The sequence below is a fragment of the Anolis sagrei genome, chromosome 9 (assembly GCF_037176765.1).
Source record: "Anolis sagrei isolate rAnoSag1 chromosome 9, rAnoSag1.mat, whole genome shotgun sequence".
Lineage (NCBI taxonomy): Eukaryota > Metazoa > Chordata > Lepidosauria > Squamata > Dactyloidae > Anolis > Anolis sagrei.
In genome coordinates this window covers 1,205,746-1,229,191 of record NC_090029.1, presented here as the reverse complement: position 1 = coordinate 1,229,191, position 23,446 = coordinate 1,205,746, and the positions used below count along the sequence as shown (strand labels likewise).

At 43.1% G+C, this 23,446-nt stretch overlaps 1 protein-coding gene across 8 annotated transcripts in view; it reads left to right on the top strand.

The window, feature by feature from the left end:
* The first annotated feature begins 8,410 nt into the window (after positions 1–8,410).
* Positions 8,411–23,446, top strand: part of TCF12 (transcription factor 12) — a 144,863-nt gene continuing 129,827 nt past the window's right edge. For 4 of the 8 annotated variants that reach the window (XM_067471198.1, XM_067471196.1, XM_067471197.1 and 1 more), the window contains exons 1-3: positions 8,411–8,654; positions 13,792–13,887; positions 16,548–16,620. In XM_067471198.1, the coding sequence (XP_067327299.1) occupies positions 13,807–13,887; positions 16,548–16,620 (154 nt within the window). In that variant the 5' untranslated portion in view covers positions 8,411–8,654; positions 13,792–13,806. Of the gene's footprint in view, positions 8,655–13,791; positions 13,933–16,547; positions 16,621–23,446 lie in introns of all 8 variants that reach the window. The other 4 variants (XM_067471199.1, XM_067471195.1, XM_067471193.1 and 1 more) reach the window with 1 other exon arrangement.

Genomic DNA, 23,446 nt, shown 5'->3' with positions numbered 1-23,446 from the left:
CTCAGGATCTCCTCGGCTGGGGAGATCCTCCTAAAAGCAGCTCGATATCAACGCCAGGCTGGATAATAAGGGTTAAGCCTTGGTCAGTTTGGGGTGTATCTTTATGCTCTATTTTCATATGTTTACAGCAGAAAGTAACCAATTCATTACTGAAAATCATGCCACAAAAGGATTTGATTTGCTCTCTGTATTATGATTTCTAAATTTTAATATTTTCTCCTGTATTTCTATATTTCCCTTCATGTATTTGACCTTGCCCTGACCCTTTTGCCCCCTTCCCCTCTCCTTGAGGGAAATCTGCAAGGAAGCTGCCCTGCCTCTGGAAAAGCAATCAGCGATCATGAAAAGACCCTTCTCTTTGGACATTCTTTGCATGGACAATAGTAAAGGAAATCCCTTTGACTTCGGAGTTCGGCCACCATTTGGATTTCCGTTTGGCAGACTTTTAAAATCATATAACAATGGGGGGAATATGACCTTAGGAAAGTCCTCTTTTCCTCAAGCCGTTTTTCTTTCAAATCTTTCCACTAAGGACATTTCCAAAAGTTTCCCCTTTGTGCCCTATCTGATTGTAAGAGGAAAACCTGGATTAAGCCATCAATGCTTATTACAAACCCATCTCAGGACAATAAAGTGGCTTCTCTGGCAGGCCGATCCCCGGACGCGATAAGCCTAAGGACATTAAAACTCCATAATCCACTCCAGAATGCATTGTCTCCCTTCATCCCGCCTCCCTCCCTTCTGATTCGCTGGAGCGTCGAAGCAGCAGGAGCCTCCTGATAGGCTCTGGCGCCCCGCGAAAGCCCTGTGATTGGCCCTGATGCATGGGGGATGGCCAAGCCTCCTCCCAGCTGTTTGCGCGTCAGCCAATCCCCTTCGAGCTGGGTGGGAGCGGGAATTTTAAAACTCACAACTCTGTATTTTCTATAAAAATGGCCTTTACTTCTGTAACCACATGCTCTGCTTGGCGAATGATTGCCGCTTTGCATCCTTTTCAGCTGAATCGCTAATAAAACATCTCGGTGGCACTTCCTTCCACTTGGTGAGACCTTTTATTGGGAAAAATCAGGGATTGGGTGCTTCTCTCTCTCTCGCCAGGGTAACAAACTCTTTAAAGAGTCTGATTGGTCTCTGCCTCCTGGCAAAGACCCCATAATTCCTGCTCTATACCAATTGCATTTTCCCCAACTCTATAACTTTTAGTCATGTTGAAGTCAAACTAGACTTTAGGGGGGTCAACTCCAAGGGGAGAGGACCCTTAGTTCCCACCAAAGAGGGAACGCTACCTTGGCAAGCCTTCAGAGAGGCCTGATTCCAGCAATTTTATTAATATTAAAAATTGAAATTAGACTCTTGCCAAAGCGAAGAAGTGGCACCGAGGTTTAATGAGCGATTCAGCTGAGACGGATGCAATGTGGTGATAGATCGCACACAGAGCATGCCAGTACATTGATCAGAGGCATATTTATAGCAAAATACAGGTTTGAAAGTTTCAAAACTCCCTCCCTCTGCCCTCCAATGGGAGAGCTTTTCCCTGCTTTAGCGCCTTGAGAGAGGCGGGATGAAAACAGAAACAATGAGCCGGCAAATGAATCAATGGGTGCGATGCCCAGTCTATTGTCCTTGAGTGGCGTTGCGATGATCCTTGATTACTTTCATCCTGGCCTTCCTGCCACAATCAGATAAGGCACAAAAGGGGTTGTTGTTCATTCGTTCAGTCGTCTCCGACTCTTCGTGACCTCATGGACCAGCCCACGACAGAGCTCCCTGTCGGCCGTTACCACCCCCAGCTCCCTCAAGGTCAGTCCAGTCACTTCAAGGATGCCATCCATCCATCTTGCCCTTGGTCGGCCCCTCTTCCTTTTGCCTTCCACTTTCCCCAGCATAATTGTCTTCTCTAGGCTTTGCTGTCTCCTCATGATGTGGCCAAAGCAACTTTGTCTCTAGTATCTTTCCCTCCAGTGAGCAGTCGGGCTTTATTTCCTGGAGGATGGACTGGTTGGATCTTCTCCCAGTCCAAGGCACTCTCAGCACTTTCCTCCAACACCACAGCTCAAAAGCATCGATCTTCCTTGGCTCAGCCTTCCCGAAGGTCCAGCTCTCACATCCGTAGGTGACTACAGGGAAGACCATGGCTTGGACTAGGCAATGGATCTTTGTTGCCAGTCTGATGTCTCTACTCTTCACTATTTTATCGAGACTGGACATTGCTCTCCTCCCAAGAAGGAAGCGTCTTCTGATTTCCTGGCCACAGTCTGCATCTGCAGTAATCTTTGCACCTAGAAATACAAAGTCCGTCACGGCCTCCACGGTTTCTCCCTCTATTTTCCAGTTGTCAATCGTTCTTGTTGCCATAATCTTGGTTTTTTTGACGTTTAGCTGCAACCCGGCTTTTGCGCTTTCTTCTTCCACCTTGATGAGAAGGCTCCTCAGCTCCTCCTCGCTTTCGGCCATCAGAGTGGTGTCATCTGCATATCTGAGGTTGTTAATGTTTCTTCCAGCAATTTTCACCCCAGCTTTGCATTCATCCAGCCCCGCACAAAAGGGGAGGCTGGGGAAATGTCCGGTTTTGAATGAAGTAAACAAAATTGGGGAAAAGGAAATCCCCAATGGCCTTAATCCTGGAGCCACATAGGGATTCCAGGTCTTATTGTCCTCGCCAGAGTTCTGGGATATGAGTTTCCTTTGTTGCCCCTGATTGCCCTTTCAACAACTGGCTGCTTCCTGGATTGATTTACCCAAGGGGACGGGGAAGGAGTGATAGATTTGGGTGTCAGGGCAAGAATAAGGAGAATACATGATGGGGGAATACAGAAATCCACAGAAATTCATATCAAATACCTCCTTCCCCATCCCACCCTGCCAAAGAAATTTAATAAAGAAATTATTTTCAAGCAATATGAGTCCATAGTTCATTTTGAGGGAAGTTCATGAGTGGGAAAGATGTCCTTGCGAGTCCAAAAGATTAGGCAGAGCTCTTAAAGCCCAAAAGGAAAGTCTGTTGATTTCCCACTGAGCCATTGGGTGGAATTCTGCCACGCTGGGATCGAAGCTGGTCCTTGGGAAACTACAACTCTCCTGAAGGGCAGAAGTCCCAAGATCCAGCCGTTCCCCAAAAGTCTCGTGAGGTCCTTGTTGTTGTTAGTGCCTTGGCAATGTGACCAAGACTTAACCAAGTGCTTCTCAACCTTTCTAATGCCGCGACCCCTTAATACACTTTCCCATGTTGTGATGACCCCTAAACATAACATGATTTTTGTTGCTGCTTCATAACTGTAATTTTGCTACTGTTATGAACTGTAATGTGAATATCTAATATGCAGGATGTATTTTCATTCACTGGACCAAATTTGGCACAAATACCCCAAACACCAAAATTTGAATGCTACTGGGATTGGGCGAGGGATTGATTATGTCATTTGGGAGTTGTAGTTGATTTTATTTATAATTCAACTTCAATCAAAGAGCATTCTGAACTTCACCAATGATACAATTGAACCAAACTTGGCACACAGAACTCCCATTATCAACAGAAAATATTGGAAGGGTTTGGTGGGCATTGATCTTGATTTTTGGAGTTGTAGTTCACCTACATCCAGAGAGCACTGGGAACTCAAACAATGATGGAACTGGACCAAACTTGGCAAGAATACTCAGTATGACCAAATGTGAACACTGGTGGCATTTGTGGAAAATAGATATTGCCAGTTGGGAGTTATAGTTGCTAGGATTTATAGTTCACCTACAATATAAGAGCATTCCGAACCACACCAACGATAGAATTGGCTCAAACTTCCCACATGGAATCCCCATGACCATTAGAAAATACTGTGTTTTCTGATGGTCTTTGGTGACCCCTCTGACACCCCCTTGCGACCCCCTCAGGGGTCCCGACCCCCAGGTTGAGAAACACTGACCCCTACTGTGCAGTCTGGTGTCCTTGCCCTTTGCAGAACTATAAGTCACTACCCCTTGTTTTTTTGGGGGGGAGGCGGTGCTCGGCTTCAATGTTGTTGTTATTACTATGTTAGGAACTGTGGGAGTTGCAGTCCAAATTGCCTGAAGGGAAGGCCGAAGTTGGTTCAGGCTTGGTGTAAAACCTAGTGAAATTATCTGCCTTGGTTGATCCAAGTCCACCAAGCTCTGGCCTTCTTTGCAGGGGGAAACAATGCCCCACGGAGGAAATATCGATATCTCCAGGTTCTGGCCAAGATTTTCACGCCTTTAATACCCCCCTTTTTCCTCCCTTTTGCTTTTCTCTGCTTTTTCCACGGCCTCAAGGCAATGGTTTGGCCCGAAAGGCAGCAGCTCGGAGACCATCTGGTTCCACTTAGCAGCTTTTACAGGGAAGGCTTTGGTGGGCGGGGGTCTCCTTCTGCTGGGGAGGGGGCTGCATTCCAAGGGAGAGGCATGGCCCTCCAGGAAGGCCTCCTCCGTGCAAGACATGCCTCCTCCCTGCCCATTTCCAGGCAGGTCTGCCAAGAATCATAGAATCATAGAATCAAAGAGTTGGAAGAGACCTCATGGGCCATCCAGTCCAACCCCATTCTGCCAAGAAGCAGGAATATTGCATTCAAATCACCCCTGACAAATGGCCATCTGCTTAAAAGCTTCCAAAGAAGGAGCCTCCACCACACTCCGGGGCAGAGAGTTCCACTGCTGAATGGCTCTCACAGTCAGGAAGTTCTTCCTCATGTTCAGGTGGAATCTCCTTTCTTGTAGTTTGAAGCCATTGTTCCCTTGCGTCCTAGTCTCCAAGGAAGCAGAAAGGAAGCTTGCTCCCTCCTCCTCCCTGTGGCTTCCTCTCACATATTTATACATGGCTATCATATCTCCTCTCAGCCTTCTCTTCTTCAGGCTAAACATGCCCAGTTCCCTAAGCCGCTCCTCATAGGGCTTGTTCTCCAGACCCTTGATCATTTGAGTCGCCCTCCTCTGGACACATTCCAGCTTAGAGTCAATATCTGTCTTGAATTGTGGTGCCCAGAATTGGACACAATATTCCAGGTGTGGTCTAACCAAAGCAGAATAGAGGGGTAGCATTACTTCCTTAGATCTAGACACTAGGCTCCTCTTGATGCAGGCCAAAATCCCATTGGCTTTTTTTGCCGCCACATCACATTCCTGGCTCATGTTCACCTTCCTCCCCACGAGGACTCCAAGATCTTTTTCACACGTCCTGCTCTCGAGCCAGGCATTGTCCCCCATTCTGTATCTTTGCATTTCATTTTTTCTGCCAAAGTGGAGTATCTTGCATTTGTCACTGTTGAACTTCATTTTGTTAGTTTTGGCCCATCTCTCTAATCTGTCAAGATCGTTTTGAATTCTGCTCCTGTCCTCTGGAGTATCGGCTCTCCCTCCCAATTTGGTGTCGTCTGCAAACTTGATGATCATGTCTTCTAGCCCTTCATCTAAGTCATTAATAAAGATGTTGAACAGGACCGGGCCCAGGACGGAACCCTGCGGCACTCCACTTGTCACTTCTTTCCAAGAAGGACCCCCCCCCCCCATATCTTTCCAGCACAAGGAGGACTACAGCGGGATGGACTCCTGTTCTCAACCCTCTTGGAAAGCATGCATCCCATGAGCTGCACGACAGCTTTTTCCTTGGCTTGATGCTTTCTCCCCCTATCGCAGTGGTTCTCAACCTTCCTAATGCCGTGACCCCTTTATACAGTTCCTTATGTTGTGGTGACCCCCAATAATCTGGCTACCAGTATTAAAAAACTCTAAAATTACAACAGCAAAACAGCATAGAGGAAACAACCAGGCACATCTTAACACCTCTCAACAAAAGATTCCCCCAGGCTCAGCCAGGCCTTCAAATGCTAATGAAGGTGGTCAGCTGAAACATTCACACCTAGCTCCAGCAGACAAGAGTCCTTTGCCCCACCCCAGCCATTCCAGATATATAAACCCATTGTCCTATTTCCAACAGACCTCACTACCTCTGAGGATGCCTGCCATAGATGCAGGCGAAATGTCAGGAGAAATGCCTCTAGAACATGGCCATATAGCCTGAAAAAAACCCACAAGAACCTAAAATTATTTTTGTTGGTACATCATAATTGTAATTTTACTACTGTTATGAATCGTAATGTTAATATCCGATATGCGGAATGTATTTTCATTCCCAGGTCCAAATTTGACACAATACCCGATATGCCCAAATTTGAATATTGGGGGGTAGGTGGGTGAATGGGTGGGTTATTTTGTCATTTGGGAGTTGTAGTTGCTGGGATTTATAGTTCACCTCACATCAAAGAGCCTTCTGAACTCTGCAAACGATAGGGTTGAACCAGGCTTTCGCACAATTGAGACTCGTGCCCCAACTGCGACCATACCTCGCGAAGGCTGATCTGGCTGGGGTTGTCCATGAAGGGAGACAATGCATTCTGGAGTGGATTATGGGGTGGTCCATGCCTTGGTTACCTCTAGATTGGACTACTGTAATGCACTCTACGTGGGGCTGCCCTTGAAAACGGTCCAACGGGCAGCAGCCAGGATGTTAACTGGGGCTCCTTACAGAGAGAGGTCAACCCTTCTGTTTAAGGAGCTCCACTGGCTGCCGTTTACCTACCGAGCCCAATTCAAGGTGCAGGTGCTTACCTACAAAGCCCTGAACGTGACCGCATCTCTGTCTACGAACCGACGCGTTCCCTTCGTTCATCCGGAGAGGCCCTGCTCGTGATTCCACCAGCATCGCAGACGTGATTGGTGGGGACGCGAAACAGGGCCTTTTTTGTGGTGGCCCCCCAAATCTGGAGCACCCTCCCCAAAGATCTTAGACAGTCCCCTACATTGGCAGTCTTCAGGAAGAACTTGAAGACCTGGCTGTTCTGATGTGCCTTCCCAGATTAGGAAATCTCCAATACCAAGTCCCAGAACTAAGAACTAAGTTTGCTCTAGGCACTGCCAGGCCATTATATGCTAATCAAGGTGGTCAGCTGAAGCATTCCCACTTTGCTCCAGCAGACAAGAGTCCTTTGTCCCTCCCTGGTCATTCCACAGATATATAAACCCATTGTCCTAATTCCAACAGACCTCACTACCTCTGAGGATGCTTGCCATAGATGCAGGCGAAACATCAGGAGAGAATGCCTCTAGAACATGGCCAAATAGCCCGAAATTAGAAGAGCACAACAACAGAGAGGAAACAAACAAGGACATCTAGTCACCTCTCAACAAAAGTTTGCTCCAAGCTATCCAATGTTAATCAAGGTGGTCAATTGAAACATTTTCACCTAGCTCCAGCAGACAAGAGTCCTTTGTCCCACCCTGGTCTTTTCACAGATATAGAAACCCTTTTTCCTATTTCCAACGGAACTCACTCCCTCTGAGGATGCTTGCCATAGATGCAGGTGAAACGTCAGGAGAGAATGCTAGAGGCACTGCCAGGCCATTATATGCTAATCCAGGTGGTCAGTTGAGACATTCCCACCTAGCTCCAGCAGACAAGAGTCCTTTGTCCCACCCTGGTCATTCCACAGATATATAAACCCCTTTTTCCTAGTTCCAAGAGACCTCACTCCCTCTGAGGATGCTTGCCATAGATGCAGGCAAAACGTCAGGAGAGAATGCCTCTAGACCATGGCCATATAGCCCGAAAAAACCTACAACAACCCATTCCCACCTAGCTCCAGCAGACAAGAGTCCTTTGTCCCTCCCTGGTCCTTCCACAGATATATCAACCCATTTTCCTATTTCCAACAGACCTCACTACCTCTGAGGATGCTTGCCATAGATGCAGGCGAAATGTTAGGAGAGAAACAAACAAGGACATCTAATCACCTCTCAACAAAAGATTGCCCCAGGCACTGCCAGGCCATCAAATGCTAATCAAGTTGGTCAGTTGAAACATTCCCACCTAGCTGCAGCAGACAAGAGTCCTTTGTCCCACCCTGGTCATTCCACAGATATATAAACCCATTTTCCTAGCTCCAGCAGACCTCACTACCTCTGAGAATGCTTGCTATAGATGCAGGCGAAACATCAGGAGAAAATGCCTCTAGACCATTGAAACATTCACAGCTAGCTCCAGGAGACAAGAGTCCTTTGTCCCACCCTGGTCATTATTCCACAGATATATAAACCCTTTTTTCCTAGTTCCAAGAGACCTCACTCCCTCTGAGGATGCTTGCCATAGATGCAGGCGAAACGTCAGGAGAGAGTGCCTCTAGACCATGGCCATATAGCCCACAAAAACCTACAATAACCCATTATTGTTATTATTGTTCTTCTTCTTATTATTATTATTATGTGTTGTGATATGGTGAGGATTTTTCTCTAACAAGTTTCCTATTGGAGCCTGTGTCTGTGTGTGTGCTGGGCCTGCTTTGATAGACAGCTCCCTCCCTGCCTTCCTTCCTTCCTTCCTGTCTGGGGAGGCGGGACTTTCTTTCCTTCTCTCTCTCTCTGCGGAGGGATCTGCCTGGCTTGGCTGGGGACTCTTTCCTCTTCTCGCGGCGGAAGGAGACCAAGGCTGAGCAGAAGCCTCCTTGGAGGAAGAAGATGTCTCCCTGAAGGAAGGAAGGAGGGAGGGAGGCCCTCCGGAAGGAAGAGGGAAGAGGAAGGAAAGGAGGAAGGGAGGAAGAGAGAAGGGAGAGAGCTGCCCTTTCCTTGGCCTGCCTCTGCCTCCCACGCAGCCAGCCTCGGTAAGCAGGAAGAGGGCGAATGGAAGGAAGGAAGGGAAGAAAGAAAGAGAGAAGGAGGAAGGGAGGAGAAGGAAGGAAAGGAAAGAGAGAAGGGAGGGAGGGAGGAAGGGAGGGAGGAAGGGAGGGAGGGAGGGAGAGGGCGACTGGAAGGAAAGAAAGAAAGAGGGAAGGAGGGAGGAGAAGGAAGAAAAGGAAAGAGAGAAGGAAAGGAGGGAGGAGAAGGGAGAGGAGGGAGGGAGGAGGAGGGGAAAGGGGAGGGGGCACCTCCTCGTCCTCCCCCCTTCTTCCTCCCCCCTATTTTCCCTCCCTCTTCCCCCCCCCCCTCTCTCCCTCTCTCTTTCCCCCTCTCTCTTCCTGGGGGGGGGGGGGGCTTTTCCTCTGCTCCTCTGCCCCCCCCCGTCCTCTCAGGGAAAAAGTAACTTGGCGCAGGTCAGAAGTGGGAGGGGGGGCTCTCCTCCTCTCTTTTCTTTCTCTCCCCCTCTTCTTTCCTTCTCCTCTCTTTCATTCCTGATCTCTCCTTCCTACCTTCCTTTCTTCTCCTTCTTCCTTTTCTTCTCTGCTTCTCTCTCATTCTTTTCTTCCTCTTTCCTTCTGTCCTTCCTTCCCTCTCTTCTCTCTCTCCTTTCTTCCTCCTCTCTCATTTCCCTTCCTTCCTTCTCTCTCTTCTTCCTTCCCTCTCTTTCCTTCTCTCCTTCCTTTCTTCCTTTCCTCCTCTCCCACTTCCCTACCTTCTTTCCTTCGTTCCTTCTTTCTCTTTCCTTCTTTCTTTTCCCCCTCTCTTTCCTTCTTTCCTTCCCTATTCTTCCTTCCTTTCCTCTTTCCTTCTCTCTCCTTTCTTCTTTTCCTCCTCTCTCACTTTCCTTCCTTTTCCTTCCTTCCTTCTTTCTTTCCTTCCTCTCTTTCCTTCCTTCCCTCTCTTTCCTTTCTTTCCTTCCTCTTTCCTTGCTCTTTCCTTCTCTCCCTCCTTTCTTCCTTTCCTCCTCTCTCTTCCCTTCCTTCTTCCCTTTCTTTTTCTTTCTTTTCTTCCTCTCTTTCCTTCTTCTTCTCTTTTTCCTTCCTGCTTTCTCTCTCTTTCCTCCCCCCCTTTCTTCCCTTCTCTTCCTTCTCTGTCTTCTTTCTTCCTCGCTCTCCTTCCCTTCCTTCCTTCTTTTATTCCTCTCTTACCTTTCTTCCTTCTTTCCTTCTCTCTCTCTCCTCCCTCCCTCCCTCCCTTCCTCTTTCCTTTATTTCCTTCTTTCCTTTTCTCTCTCCTTTCTTCCCTTCCTCCTCTCCCACTTCCCTTTTTTCCTGCTTTCTCTTTCCTTCTTTCTTTTCTTCCTCTCTTTCCTTCTTCTCCTCTCTTTCCTCCTTTCTCTTTCCTTCCTGCTGTCTCTCTTTTCCCTCCCTCCCTTTCTTCCCTTCTCTGTCTTCTTCCTTCCTCACTCTCCTTTCTTTTCTTCTCTCCTTTCTTTCTTTCCTTCCTCCTCTCTCCACTTCCTTCTTTCTTTCCTTCTTTCACTTTCCTTCTTTTTTTCTTGCTCTCTTCCCATTGTCCCACTCTTCCTTTCTTCCCCTCTCTTCCTCCCCTTGTCTGTCTTCTTCCTTCCTTCCTCTCTCTCTTTTCTTCCTTCCTTCTCTCTCCCCATTCTTTCCTTCCTCCTTTCTCACTTCCTTCCTTCTTTGTTTCTCTCCTCCTTTTCCCTTTCTCTCTCGCTTTCCTTCCTGCTCTTTCTCTTCCTCCCTCCTTTCCTTTCTTCCCCTCTCTTCCTTCCCTTCCCTGTCTTCTTCCTTCCTCTCTTTTCTTCTTTCCTTCCTTCTTTACTTCTCCCTCTTTTCCTTCCTTCCTTCCTTCCTTCTATCCCCCCTTTCCTTCCTTCCTCACTTCTTTCCTTCTTTCCTTCTTCTTTGTTCCTCTCCTCCTTTTCCCTTCCTCTCTCGCTTTCCTTCCTGCTTTCGCTCTTCCTCCCTCCCTCCTTTTCTTCCCCTCTCTTCCTTCCCTTCTCTGTCTTCTTCCTTCCTCACTCTCCTTTCTTTCCTTCCTTTATTCTTTTCTTCCTCTTTTCTTCTCTCCTGTCTTTCCTTCCTCCTCTCTCCCTTCCCTTCCTTTTTTCCTTCCTTCTTTCACTTTCCTTTTTTTCTTCCTCTCTTCTCTTCCTCCCTCCCTTCTTTTCTTCCCCTCTCTTCCTTCCCTTCTCTGTCTTCTTCCTTCCTCTCTTCCTTTTCTTCTTTCCTTCCTTCTTTCCTTCTCTCTCCCCTTTCCTTCCTTCCTTCCTTCTCTCCTTCCTTCTTTGTTTCTCTCCTCCTTTTCCCTTCCTCTCTTCCTTTCCTTTTTTCTTGCCTGTCTCTCTTCTCTCTTCCGTCCTTCTTCTGTCTCTCCTGTGCAAGAAGAAGAGAAGAGAGCCATGGCTGCCTTCATGCTCTTCTTTCCTCCCTCCCAAGACTTTCCCCCCCAAAAGGAATGGGTTGGATGTGCCATCTGGGCCAGGACTTCCGTGAATTATTATTATTAGGGTTCTTATGGTTATATTATTTAATATAATTATATTTGTATGGTTTTTAATAATGTTTCAATGGCCATAACGATTTCTTATTAATTCTTCTGTGTTCTGTGCTTATAAGACATGGGTTGCGAAGAGTTTACCAAACGAGTGTGCTGCTCTCAGCCTCGTTTGGGAGAAAAATAACAGGATATAATAATAATAATAATAATAATAATAATAATAATAATGTATTGTTGAAGGCTTTCACAGCCTGAATCACTGGGATGTTGTGTTGTTGAGTGGTTTCTGGACTGTATGGTCAATGTGTTCAAGCAGCGTTTTCTCCTGCAAATCAAGTTAAACCTGAGCCAGGAATGTGATGCGACGGCAAAAAAAGCCAATGGGATTTTGGCCTCTATAGTGTCTAGAATCCAGGGAAGTCCTGCTCCCCATGCTCTATTCTGCTTTGGTTAGACCACTTTACCTGGAATATTGTGTCCAATTCTGGGCACCACAATTCAAGAGAGAGATTGACTCTAAGCTGGAATGTGTCCAGAGGAGGGCGACTAAAATGATCAAGGGTCTGGAGAACAAGCCCTATGAGGAGCGGCTTAAGGAGCTGGGCATGTTTATCCTGAAGAAGTAAAGGCTGAGAGGAGACATGATGAGGGCCAGGTATAAATATGTGAGAGGAAGCCACAGGGAGGAGGGAGCAGATCAAGGGTCTGGAGAGCAAGCCTTATGAGGAGTGGCTTAAGGAGCTGGGCATATTTAGCTTGAAGAAGAGAAGGCTGAGAGGAGATGTGATAAGGGCCATGTATAAATATGTGACAGGAAGCCACAGGGAGGAGGGAGCAAGCTTGTTTTGAATGGAACACTGGCTTCAAACTAGAAGAGAGGAGATTCCACCTGAACATGAGGAAGAACTTCCTGACTGTGAGAGCCGTTCAGCAGTGGAACTCTCTGCTCCGGAGTGTGGTGGAGGCTCCTTCTTTGGAAGCTTTGAAACAGAGGCTGGATGGCCATCTGTCAGGGGTGCTTTGAATGCAATATTCCTGCTTCTTGGCAGAATGGGGTTGGACTGGATGGCCCAAGAGGTCTCTTCCAACTCTTTGATTCTATTATTCTAGGATTCTATGAGGAGGGAGCAAGCTTGTTTTCTGCTTCCTTGGAGACGAGGACGCAATGGAACAATGGCTTCAAACTACAAGAGAGGAGATTCCATCTGAACATGAAGAAGAACTTCCTTACTGGGAGAGCTGTTCAGCAGTGGAACTCTCTGCTCTGGAGCGTGGTGGAGGCTCCTTCTTTGGAGGCTTTGAAACAGAGGCTGGGTGGCCATCTGCCAGGGGTGATTTGAATGCAATATTCCTGCTTCTTGGCAGAATGGGGTTGGACTGGATGATGGCCCAGGAGGTCTCTTCCAACTCTTTGATTCTAGGATTCTATGAAAGTAGATTCCATCTGAACATGAGGAAGAGCTTCCTGACTGTGAGAGCCGTTCAGCAGTGGAACTCTCTGCTCCGGAGTGTGGTGGAGGCTCCTTCTTTGGAAGCTTTTAAACAGAGGCTGGATGGCCATCTGTCAGGGGTGATTTGAATGCAATATTCCTGCTTCTTGGCAGAATGGGGTTGGACTGGATGCCCCAGGAGGTCTCTTCCAACTGTAGGATTCTATGATTCTATATGACTTTCAGCAACTGATGCCAGTCAAGATACGAACATCAACAAAATGTTTATTTCCAAAGTCCTTGGCAGACTTGGCACAGCTTGATAAAGTTACAACACAAACAGTCAATTTGGGAAACCATAGAGATGTTCTTTCTTTTCCTTTTCCTTCAATTACTTAGGTAACTTTTCTCCAAAAGGTAGAAAAAATCCTGGGATCTTTCACCCTAACCCTGAGCTGCTCTGGTTAGAAAGAAGAGGTCCTCCCCTATCTAAGCACATGGTTAGCTTTGGAGATAATAATAATAAATAATGAAACTTTATTTGTACCCCGCTACCATCTCCCCAAGGGACTCGGTGCGGCTTACATGAGGCCGAGCCCATTCCCTTTCCCTTCAATTATTGAGGGAACCTTTCTCCAGAATGTAGAAAAATCCTGGGATCTTTCACCCTAACTATGATTCTATGCAATGCAGGTGAAATGTCAGAAGAAAAGGCTGCTAGAATACATTAACTATACTGGCCAGAAACCATACAACATCCCAGTGATGATGATGATGATAATAATATTAATTATAACTTTATTTGTACCCCGCTACCATCTCCCCAAGGGACTCGGTGCGGCTTACATGAGGCCGAACCCAGTCCCTTTTCCTTCAATTACTGAGGTAACGTTTCTCCAAAAGGTAGAAAAAATCCTGGAATCTTTCACCCTAACTATGATTCTATGAAATGCAGGTGAAATGTCAGGAGAAAAGGCTGCTAGAATACATTGGCTATACTGGCCAGAAACCACACAACATCCTGATGATGGTGATGATGATAATAATAATAACTGTATTTGTACCCCGCTACCATCTCCCCAAGGGACTCGGTGTGGCTTACATGAGGCCGAACCCAGTCCCTTTTCCTTCAATTACTGAGGTAACTTTTCTCCAAAAGGTAGAAAAAATCCTGGGATCTTTCACCCTAACTATAACTAATAGTAACGTGGTCTTTTCTGCCCCTCAGGACCCTGCAGAGCGGATGAAGATGAACCCGCAGCAGCAGCGCATGGCCGCCATTGGGACGGACAAGGAGCTGAGCGACCTTCTGGACTTCAGCGCGGTAGGATATCCTCCTTCGAAGTCTCCTTATGGCTTCTTCCCCACGGTAAAAAGCCGATTTGGGAGGGGGGCTATGGGGGAAACACACCACTACGGGCCAGAAAGCCCTGACCGGTCAGTTGGAAGCTCCTGAGCCCCCCTATATATATATATATGTGTGTGTGTGTGTGTGTGTGTGGGTGTGTATCAGTGTTTCTCAACCTTCCTAATGCCGCAACCCCTTAATACAGTTTCTCATGTTGTGGGACCCTTAACCATAACATTATTTTCCTTCCAAACTTGGCATGAATACTCAATATGCCCAAATGTGAATGCTGGTGGAGTTTGGGGGAAATAGCCTGTGACATTTGGAAGTTGTAGCTGCTGGGATTTATAGTTCATCTACAATCAAAGAGCACTCTGAACTCCACCAATGATGGAACTGAACCATACTTGGCACACAGAACTCCCATGACCAACAGAAATTACTGAAAGGGTTTGGTGGGCATTGGCCTTGAGTTTGGGAGTTGTAGTTCACCTATATCTGGAGGAGTACTATGGATTCATGCAATGATGGATCTGGACCAAACTTGGCATGAATACTCAATATGCCCAAATGTAAATACTGGTGGAGTTTGGGGAAAATGGTATTTGACATTTGGAAGTTGTCACTGCTGGGATTTATAGTTCACCTACAATCAAAGAGCATTCTGAACTCCACCAATGATGGAACTGAACCACACTTGGCACACAGAACCCCCATGATCAACAGAAAATACTGTATTTTTGATGGTCTTTGGCGACCCCCACAGGGGTCCTGACCCCCAGGTTGAGAAACACTGATGTGTATATATATATATATATATCCCCCAAGCAATTGTTCTGCCTCGGAAAGCTGGCCTGGGTTGTATATGGAGAAAGTCTCTCCCTGCAGACCTCACTACCTCTGAGGATGCTTGCTGTAGATGCAGGCGAAATGTCAGGAGAGAATGCCTCTAGACCAGTGGTTCTCAACCTGGGGGTCGGGACCCCTGGGGGGGGGGGTCACGAGGAGATTTCAGAGGGGTCACCAAAGACCATCCAAAAACATAGTATTTTCTGTTGGTCATAGGGCTTCCATGTGGGAAGTTTGGCCCAATTCTATCAATGGTGGGGATCAGAATGATCTTTTATTGTAGGTGAACTATAAATCCCAGCAACTAAAACTCTCAAATGCCAAGATCTATTTTCCCCAATGTCCACCAGTGTTCATTCACATTAATCATTTTACTCTATTATTATTACGTTTATTATGTTATTCTTTCTTATTGTTATTGCTACATTTATTATTTTACTCTATTATTGTGACATTAATCATTTTACTCTATTATTATTACATTTATTATTTAATTATTTATTATTGTTATTACTACATTTATTATTTTCTCTATTATTATTATTACATTAATCATTTTACTCTATTATTATTACATTTATTATTTAATTATTTATTATTGTTATTACTACATTTATTATTTTCTCTATTATTATTATTACATTAATCATTTTACTCTATTATTATTACTTTCATTATTTTATTCTTTATTATTGTTATTACTACATTTATTATTACTCTATTATTATTATATTAATCATTTTACTCTATTATTATTACATTCATTATTTTATTATTACTACATTTATTATTTTATTCTATTATTATTTCATTAATCATTCTACTCTATTATTATTACATTTATTATTTTATTCTTTATTATTGTTATTCCTACATTTATTATTTTACTCTATTATTATTATTATTATTATTATTATTATTATTATGTTGAATATTTATGGCAATTTTGGTCCAGATCCATCATTGTGTGAGTCCACAATGCTCTCTGGATGTCGGTGAACTACAACTCCCAAACTCAAGGTCAATGCCCACCAAACCCTTCTAGTATTTTCTGTTGGTCAAGGTAGTTCTCTGTTCCAACTTTGGTTCAATTCCATTGTTGGTAGGATTCAGAATGCTCTTTGTTTACATGTTAACTGTAAATCCCAGCAACTACAACTCCCAAATGACAAAGTCAATCCCTCCGCCAACCCTACCAGTATTGAAATGTGGGCATACCGGGTATTTGTGCCAAATTTGCTCCAGTGAATGAAAATACATCCTGCAGATCATTATTTACATGGCAATTCATAATGTTAGGGTTCTGGTTGGGGGTCACCACAACATGAGGAACTGTATTAAGGGGTCGCGGCATCAGGAAGGTTGAGAACCACTGATCTAGAACATGGTCATATAGCCCGAAAAAAACCTACAACAACCCAAAGTCTCTCCCTGCTGAGGAATTGTGAAAGTTGTGAAAACTGTCTCCGAACCATGATGTTTTGCACCATTCCAAATCCAAAACCACCATCCTCTGTGATTGGCTTTCTTAGAGGATCCATTCTATGTTGTGTATCACAAGTAGGCATGGTTGTGCCAGTCCCCTTACATGCCTGTTTCTGGGGCTTTAGCAAACTTACTGTAAGCACGCAAAGGTGCGAGAACGAGGTTCAGATCCATTCCCAGTCTTGGTGATCGTATGTGTGTTTATGCGACGCACCATGTGTGTTTATGCGACGCGTTGCGCTGCTTCTTGTGTGTCCCCTGGAGCGGCCCGTGCTAACCTCAAGACCTCTGTCCGTTTGCAGATGTTTTCTCCACCTGTTAATAGTGGGAAAACGAGGCCAACGACTCTAGGAAGCAGCCAGTTCAGTGGAGCAGGTAAGAAGCCCTTGGGAAACAGAGTTGTGGTTGCGTTGCACTCTTTGTGCGTCTCTTGGAGAGAGTGGGTGCAGCGTGGAACCAGAGAGGCAAAGGCTGTGTTGGGGTTCAGCCTGAGTTTGAACTTGAACCTGAGTCTCTGTACCTCCTGATGCCAATGAAAATATATTTACTGATGCTAATGAAAATGTATTTCCTGATGCTAATGAAAATGTACTTCTTGATGTCAGTGCTCCTGAAATTAGTGAGGAAGAAACTTCTGTAGAGTTGGAAAATGAAAGTCCCAGTGTTCATGAGAATGTTTCAGAGGGAAGCCATGACCTTTCACTCCCTTCTGCACCTGGGAACCTTCATGAGAACAGAAGGGGCCAGATCTGGCAAGACGGGAGTGAATCACTCAGCTTGCGAAGGTCTTCCAGATTAAAAGAAATACAAACAAGGGCTTCAAAGCAGGGAGGCGTTTCACGAAACCAATTCCTTGGCTTTAAGTGCCTTCCGCCGGGCTGACTCTCTCAGTTCAGGCATCGTTTTAGATTGATGAAGACCTTGGCAGTTCTCCCGGTTTCCCTGGCCATCGTCTTGAGAGATTTCTAGGACACCAAGTACGGTTAGTGGATTGCTAACAGGTTCCAGTATTTTACAGTGTGGCTTTGGGTTTTGATCTTGTCCATGGACATTCATGTTTGCTGATTTTGCTGTGGCTTTTGACTTTGCATTTTCCTTTTATTTTGTAACCATTTTTCTTCAATAAAAAAGGATTGTTTTTTCCCAGTCGAGTGTGGTGGATGGTTATCTTAGGGCCTCGTTTCCTGCTCTGGGTTGCAACAGGCTGCTTTTTCGGAGAGAGCCTTCTGCAGGCATGCGCCCAGTCTTTAAAGGCTCAATAATGGCAGAATTTGTCCTTTTTTTTGAAATTTGAAATGTTCTTTTTTGGGAAAAAAATGTTGAATCTGAATTATTTGGATTCCTTTGAAATGTTGTGTGTGTGGTTTGGTTTTGGTTGATCCTATACGGTATATACTCGAGTATAAGCCTAGTTTTTCAGTCCTTTTTTAGGCTGAAAAAGTCTCCCTCGGCTTATACACAAGTCAAGGTTTTTATTATTTTACTCTATTATTATTATTATTATTATTATTATTATTACATTTATTATTTTATTCTTTATTATTGTTATTACTACATTTATTATTTTACTCTATTATTATTATTATTACATTAATCATTTTACTCTATTATTATTACATTTATTATTTTATTCTTTATTTACTCGTATTACTATTATCCTTACATTAAAAAAATAATAAATGTAGTAATAACAATAATAAAGAATAAAATAATAAATGTAATAATAATAGAGTAAAATGATTAATGTAATAATAATACTAATAATAGAGTAAAATAATAAATGTAGTAATAAAAATAATAAAGAATAAAATAATGAATGTAATGGTAATCGAGTATTATTATAGTATTATCCATTATTATTATATTCATTATTTTATTCCTTATTATTGTTATTACTACATTTATTATTTTACTCTATTATTATTATTACATTAATTATTTTACTCTATATTACATTTATAATTTTATTCTTTATTATTGTTATTACTACATTTATTATTTTACTCTATTATTATTATTATTACATTAATCAAAATAATAAATGTAGTAATAACAATAATAAAGAATAAAATAATACATGTAATAATAATAGAATAAAATGATTAATGTAATAATACTAATAACAGAGTAAAATAATAAATGTAGTAATAACAATAATAAAGAATAAAATAATGAATGTAATGATAATAGAGTATTATTACAGTATTACCTATTATTATTACATTCATTATTTTATTCTTTATTGTTATTATTACATTTATTATTTTACTCTATTATTATTATTATTACATTAATCATTTTACTCTATTATTATTACATTTATTATTTTATTCTTTATTATTGTTATTACTACATTTATTGTTTTACTCCATTATTATTATTATTATTATTATTACATTAATCATTTTACTCTATTATTATTATTACATTCATTATTTTATTCTTTATTATTGTTATTACTACATTTATTGTTTTACTCCATTATTATTATTATTACATTAATCATTTTACTCTATTATTATTACATTCATTATTTTATTCTTTATTATTGTTATTACTACATTTATTGTTTTACTCCATTATTATTATTATTACATTAATCATTTTACTCTATTATTATTACATTCATTATTTTATTCTTTATTATTGTTATTACTACATTTATTGTTTTACTCCATTATTATTATTATTATTATTATTATTACATTCATTATTTTATTCTTTATTATTGTTATTACTACATTTATTGTTTTACTCCATTATTATTATTATTACATTAATCATTTTACTCTATTATTATTACATTCATTATTTTATTCTTTATTATTTTTATTACTACATTTATTATTTTACTCTATTATTACTACATTAATCATTTTACTCTATTATTATTACATTTATTATTTTACTCTGTTATTACATTCATTATCTTATTTATTATTGTTATTACTACATTTATTATTTTACTTTGTTATTATTATTACATTAACCATTTTACTCTTATTATTATTACATTTAGTATTTTACTCTATTATTATTATATTTATTGTTTTACTCTATTAATATTGGAAGGATATGTAAACACATTTACACATTCAGAGGACAGTCTTACCTTAACTTACAGTTTTATTCAAAAAGATTTAACCTACCGATGCCTCAATTAATGCAATTTTATTGGTATCTATTTTTAGTTTGGAATTTACCCGTAGCGGCTGCATTTCCCACCTTCGGCTTAAACTCGAGTCAATGGTTTTTCCAGATTTTTGTCGTAAAATTAGGTGCCTCGACTTATATTCGAGTATATACAGGGTATTTTCGTAGCAAGATAACAACCTAAAGCAACACATACTCCTCTTCTTTTTGAGTCGTTCTGGTGAAACCTTAATTAACCTTCATTATTGTGGTGTGAAAGAGCCCAGGAACGAGCGCAAACTGTGGCCACAATGGATCCCAGTGTTGGGGTTCAGCCTGGGTGTGAACCTAAACCTGATTCTCTGAATGTATTTCCTGATGCTACTGAAAATGTATTTCCTGATGCTAATGAAAATGTTGATTCTGAGGTCAGTGTAGAAGAAACTCCTGCAGGCTTGGAAAGTGAAGGTACGCATTCTCATGAGAATGTTTCAGAGCCAAGCAGTGATAGCTCTCCAGAGAAGCTAACACCTGGGATCCTTAATGAGGATAGAAGAGGACAGATTTGGCAAAACAGGGGTGAAGCACAGAGTTTACGAAGGTCAGCCAGATTGAAAGAAAAAGAAACAAGGGCTTCAAAGCCTGGAGGCGTGTCACGAAACAGTTTCCTCGGCTTTAAGTGCCTCTCGCCGGGTTGACTCTTTAGATCAGGCATCGTTTTAGACTGAAGCATTACCTTGGCAGATCTCCCATTTCCCGTGGCCTTCATCCCAAGAGGCTTCTAGTGCTCCAAGTACGGTTAGTGGATTGCTAACAGGTTCCAGGACTTTACAGTGTTGCTTTTGGTTTTTGATCTAGTCATGGATATTTCTGATTGCTGATTTTTACTGTGGTTTTTTGACTTTGCATTTTCCTCTATTTTGTAACCATTTTTTATCAATAAAAAGGGATTGTTTTTTTCCCACAGTCAAGTGTGGTGGATTGTTGTCTTAGGGTCTCGTTTCCTGCTCTGGGTTGCAACAGCCCTCAGATATGTTCTTAGTTGCATTAGAAACTACGAGAAACAGTAATGTAGATATCTCTTGCCGGAATCATATGCCCCAATATTGGGACAAGGCAGGGGCGATCCTACCCTCTGGGTAGAAATAGAACGCCTTGGTTATTGGAGTTTATGTTGCGTTCACCATCGGCCTCCAGTTAAACGGACCTGGTGCTGCTCTGCTGAATGACGTGGATATTTCCAAAAGCGGGTCTTCAAGAATGGTGGGTGCATGCTTAGGGTTTAATCAGCAAGATTCATGCAGAATAGAATCCTAGAGTTGGAAGAGACCTCATGGGCCATCCAGTCCAACTCCATTCTGCCAAGACCAATGGGATGTTGGCCTGCATCAATAGGAGCCTAGTGCCTAGATCTAGGGAAGTCTTGCTCCCCATGCTCTATTCCGCTTTGGTTAGACCAGGTTACCTGGAATATTGTGTCCAATTCTGGGCACCACAATTCAAGAGAGATATTGACCCTAAGCTGGAATGTGTCCAGAGGAGGGCGACCAAAATGATCAAGGGTCTGGAGAACAAGCCCTATGAGGAGCGGCTTAAGGAGCTGGGCGTGTTTAGCCTGAAGAAGAGAAGGCCGAGAGGAGACATGATGAGGGCCATGTATAAATATGTGAGAGGAAGCCACAGGGAGGAGGAGGGAGCAAGCTTGTTTTCTGCTTCCCTGGAGACTAGGACGCAAGGGAACAATGGCTTCAAACTACAAGAGAGGAGATTCCACCTGAACATGAGGAAGAACTTCCTGACTGGGAGAGCTGTTCAGCAGTGGAACCCTCTGCCCCAGATGGAGTGTGGTGGAGGCTCCTTCTTTGAAAGCTTTGAAACAGAGGCTGGATGGTCATCTGTCAGGGATGCTTTGAATGCAATTTTCCTGCTTCTTGGCAGAATGGGGTTGGACTGGATGATGGCCCAGGAGGTCTCTTCCCACTCTAGGATTCTAGGATTCTATGACTTTCAGCAACTGATGCCAGTCAAGATATGAATATCAACAAAATGTTTATTTCCAAAGCCTTTGGCAGACTTTGCGAAGCTTGATAAAGTTACAACACAAACAGTCAATTTGGGAAACCATAGAGATGTTCTTTCTTTCCCTTTTCCTTCAATTACTGAGGTAACTTTTCTCCAAAAGGTAGAAAAAATCTTGTGATCTTTCACCCTAACCCTGAGCTGCTATGGTTAGAAAGAACTTCATGTCTATAACTTCCTGTCTGTGAGAGCTGTTCAGCAGTGGAACTCTCTGCCCCGGAGTGTGGTGGAGGCTCCTTCTTTGGAAGCTTTGAAACAGAGGCTGGATGGCCATCTGTCAGGGGTGCTTTGAATGCAATATTCCTGCTTCTTGGCAGAATGGGGTTGGACTGGATGGCCTAGGAGGTTCTATTCCAACTCTTTGATTCTAGGATTCTATAACTTCCTGACTGTGAGAGCCGTTCAGCAGTGGAACTCTCTGCCCCGGAGGGAGTGTGGTGGAGGCTCCTTCTTTGGAAGCTTTGAAACAGAGGCTGGATGGCCATCTGTCAGGGGTGCTTTGAATGCAATATTCCTGCTTCTTGGCAGAATGGGGTTGGACTGGATGGCCCAGGAGGTCTCTTCCAACTCTAGGATTCAATGAAGTAACAGAAGTCACGTGTAAGTAAAGTGATAAATAATATCAGAACAAGGGCTCAAATGTGTATAGAAATCCTTCCAAATATGAAAACAAGGTGCCGTGGTTTGTTGACCCTATAAAGTGACCCTCAGAGCCGATGCCTGATGTCACCTTTGGCCAGTTTCTTGGACAACTAGTGTCCGTTCCTTCCCACCCCGTTATGTGTGAGGACTTAACCGAGATCTATGATGGGGTGCATTCTGAGGGACGGTTCGACCGCAGACAGAGCATCACGTTATTGAATGCAACAAAAGTGTATCTTGTTGATTTTTCCTTAGTATTCAGTGGACATCTTCACCCCAAAAGTGTGCTCTTTATGCTTTGGGTGATGCGTTCATCAATACAGCTTTGTTTTTCTAAAAGCAGAAATACAAAACGTGCATTCAAGTCATAAAAATCACCAATTATCTCATCCTGTCGAGTGAGAAAAAAAAACTTGGTCTTCATTACAGTTGGGAAAAAAATGGTTATGTCACTTCCAAAACAGCAGGAAAAGAACTTTGCTTTCAAACAAATCATCTTGATGTGGAGAGCTGGGCCTTCTGTTTCCCTTGCAAGTCCTCTTTTGGGGAATCCTCCACCTGAACTCGAGCACAATCCTTGAGAATTCATAGAATCCTAGAATCAAAGAGTGGGAAGAGTCCTCCTGGGCCATCATCCAGCCCAACCCCATTCTGCCAAGAAGCAGGATTATTGCATTCAAAGCACCCCTGACAGATGGCCATCCAGCCTCTGTTTCAAAGCTTCCAAAGAAGGAGCCTCCACCACACTCTGGGGCAGAGAGTTCCACTACTGAATGGCTCTCACAGACAGGAAGTTATAGGCAGGAAATTCTTTCTAACCATAGCAGCTCAGGGTTAGGGTGAAAGATCCTAGGATTTTTTCTACGTTTTGGAGAAAAGTTACCTCAGTAATTGAAGGAAAAGGGAGTGAGTTCGGCCTCATGTAAGCCGCACCTAGTCCCTTAGGGAGATGGTAGAGAGGTACAAATAAAGTTTCATTATTTATTATTATTATCTCCAAAGCTAACCTTGTGCTTAGATAGGGGAGGACCTCTTCTTTCTAACCATAGCAGCTCAGGGTTAGGGTGAAAGATCCCAGGATTTTTTCTACCTTTTGGAGAAAAGTTACCTCAGTAAATGAAGGAAAAGGGAGTGGGCTCGGCCTCATGTAAGCTGCACCGAGTCCCTTGGGGAGATGGTAGCCGGGTACAAATAAAGTTTCATTATTTATTATTATTATCTCCAAAGCTAACCTTGTGCTTAGATAGGGGAGGACCTCTTCTTTCTAACCATAGCAGCTCAGGGTTAGGGTGAAAGATCCCAGGATTTTTTCTACCTTTTGGAGAAAAGTTACCTCAGTAATTGAAGG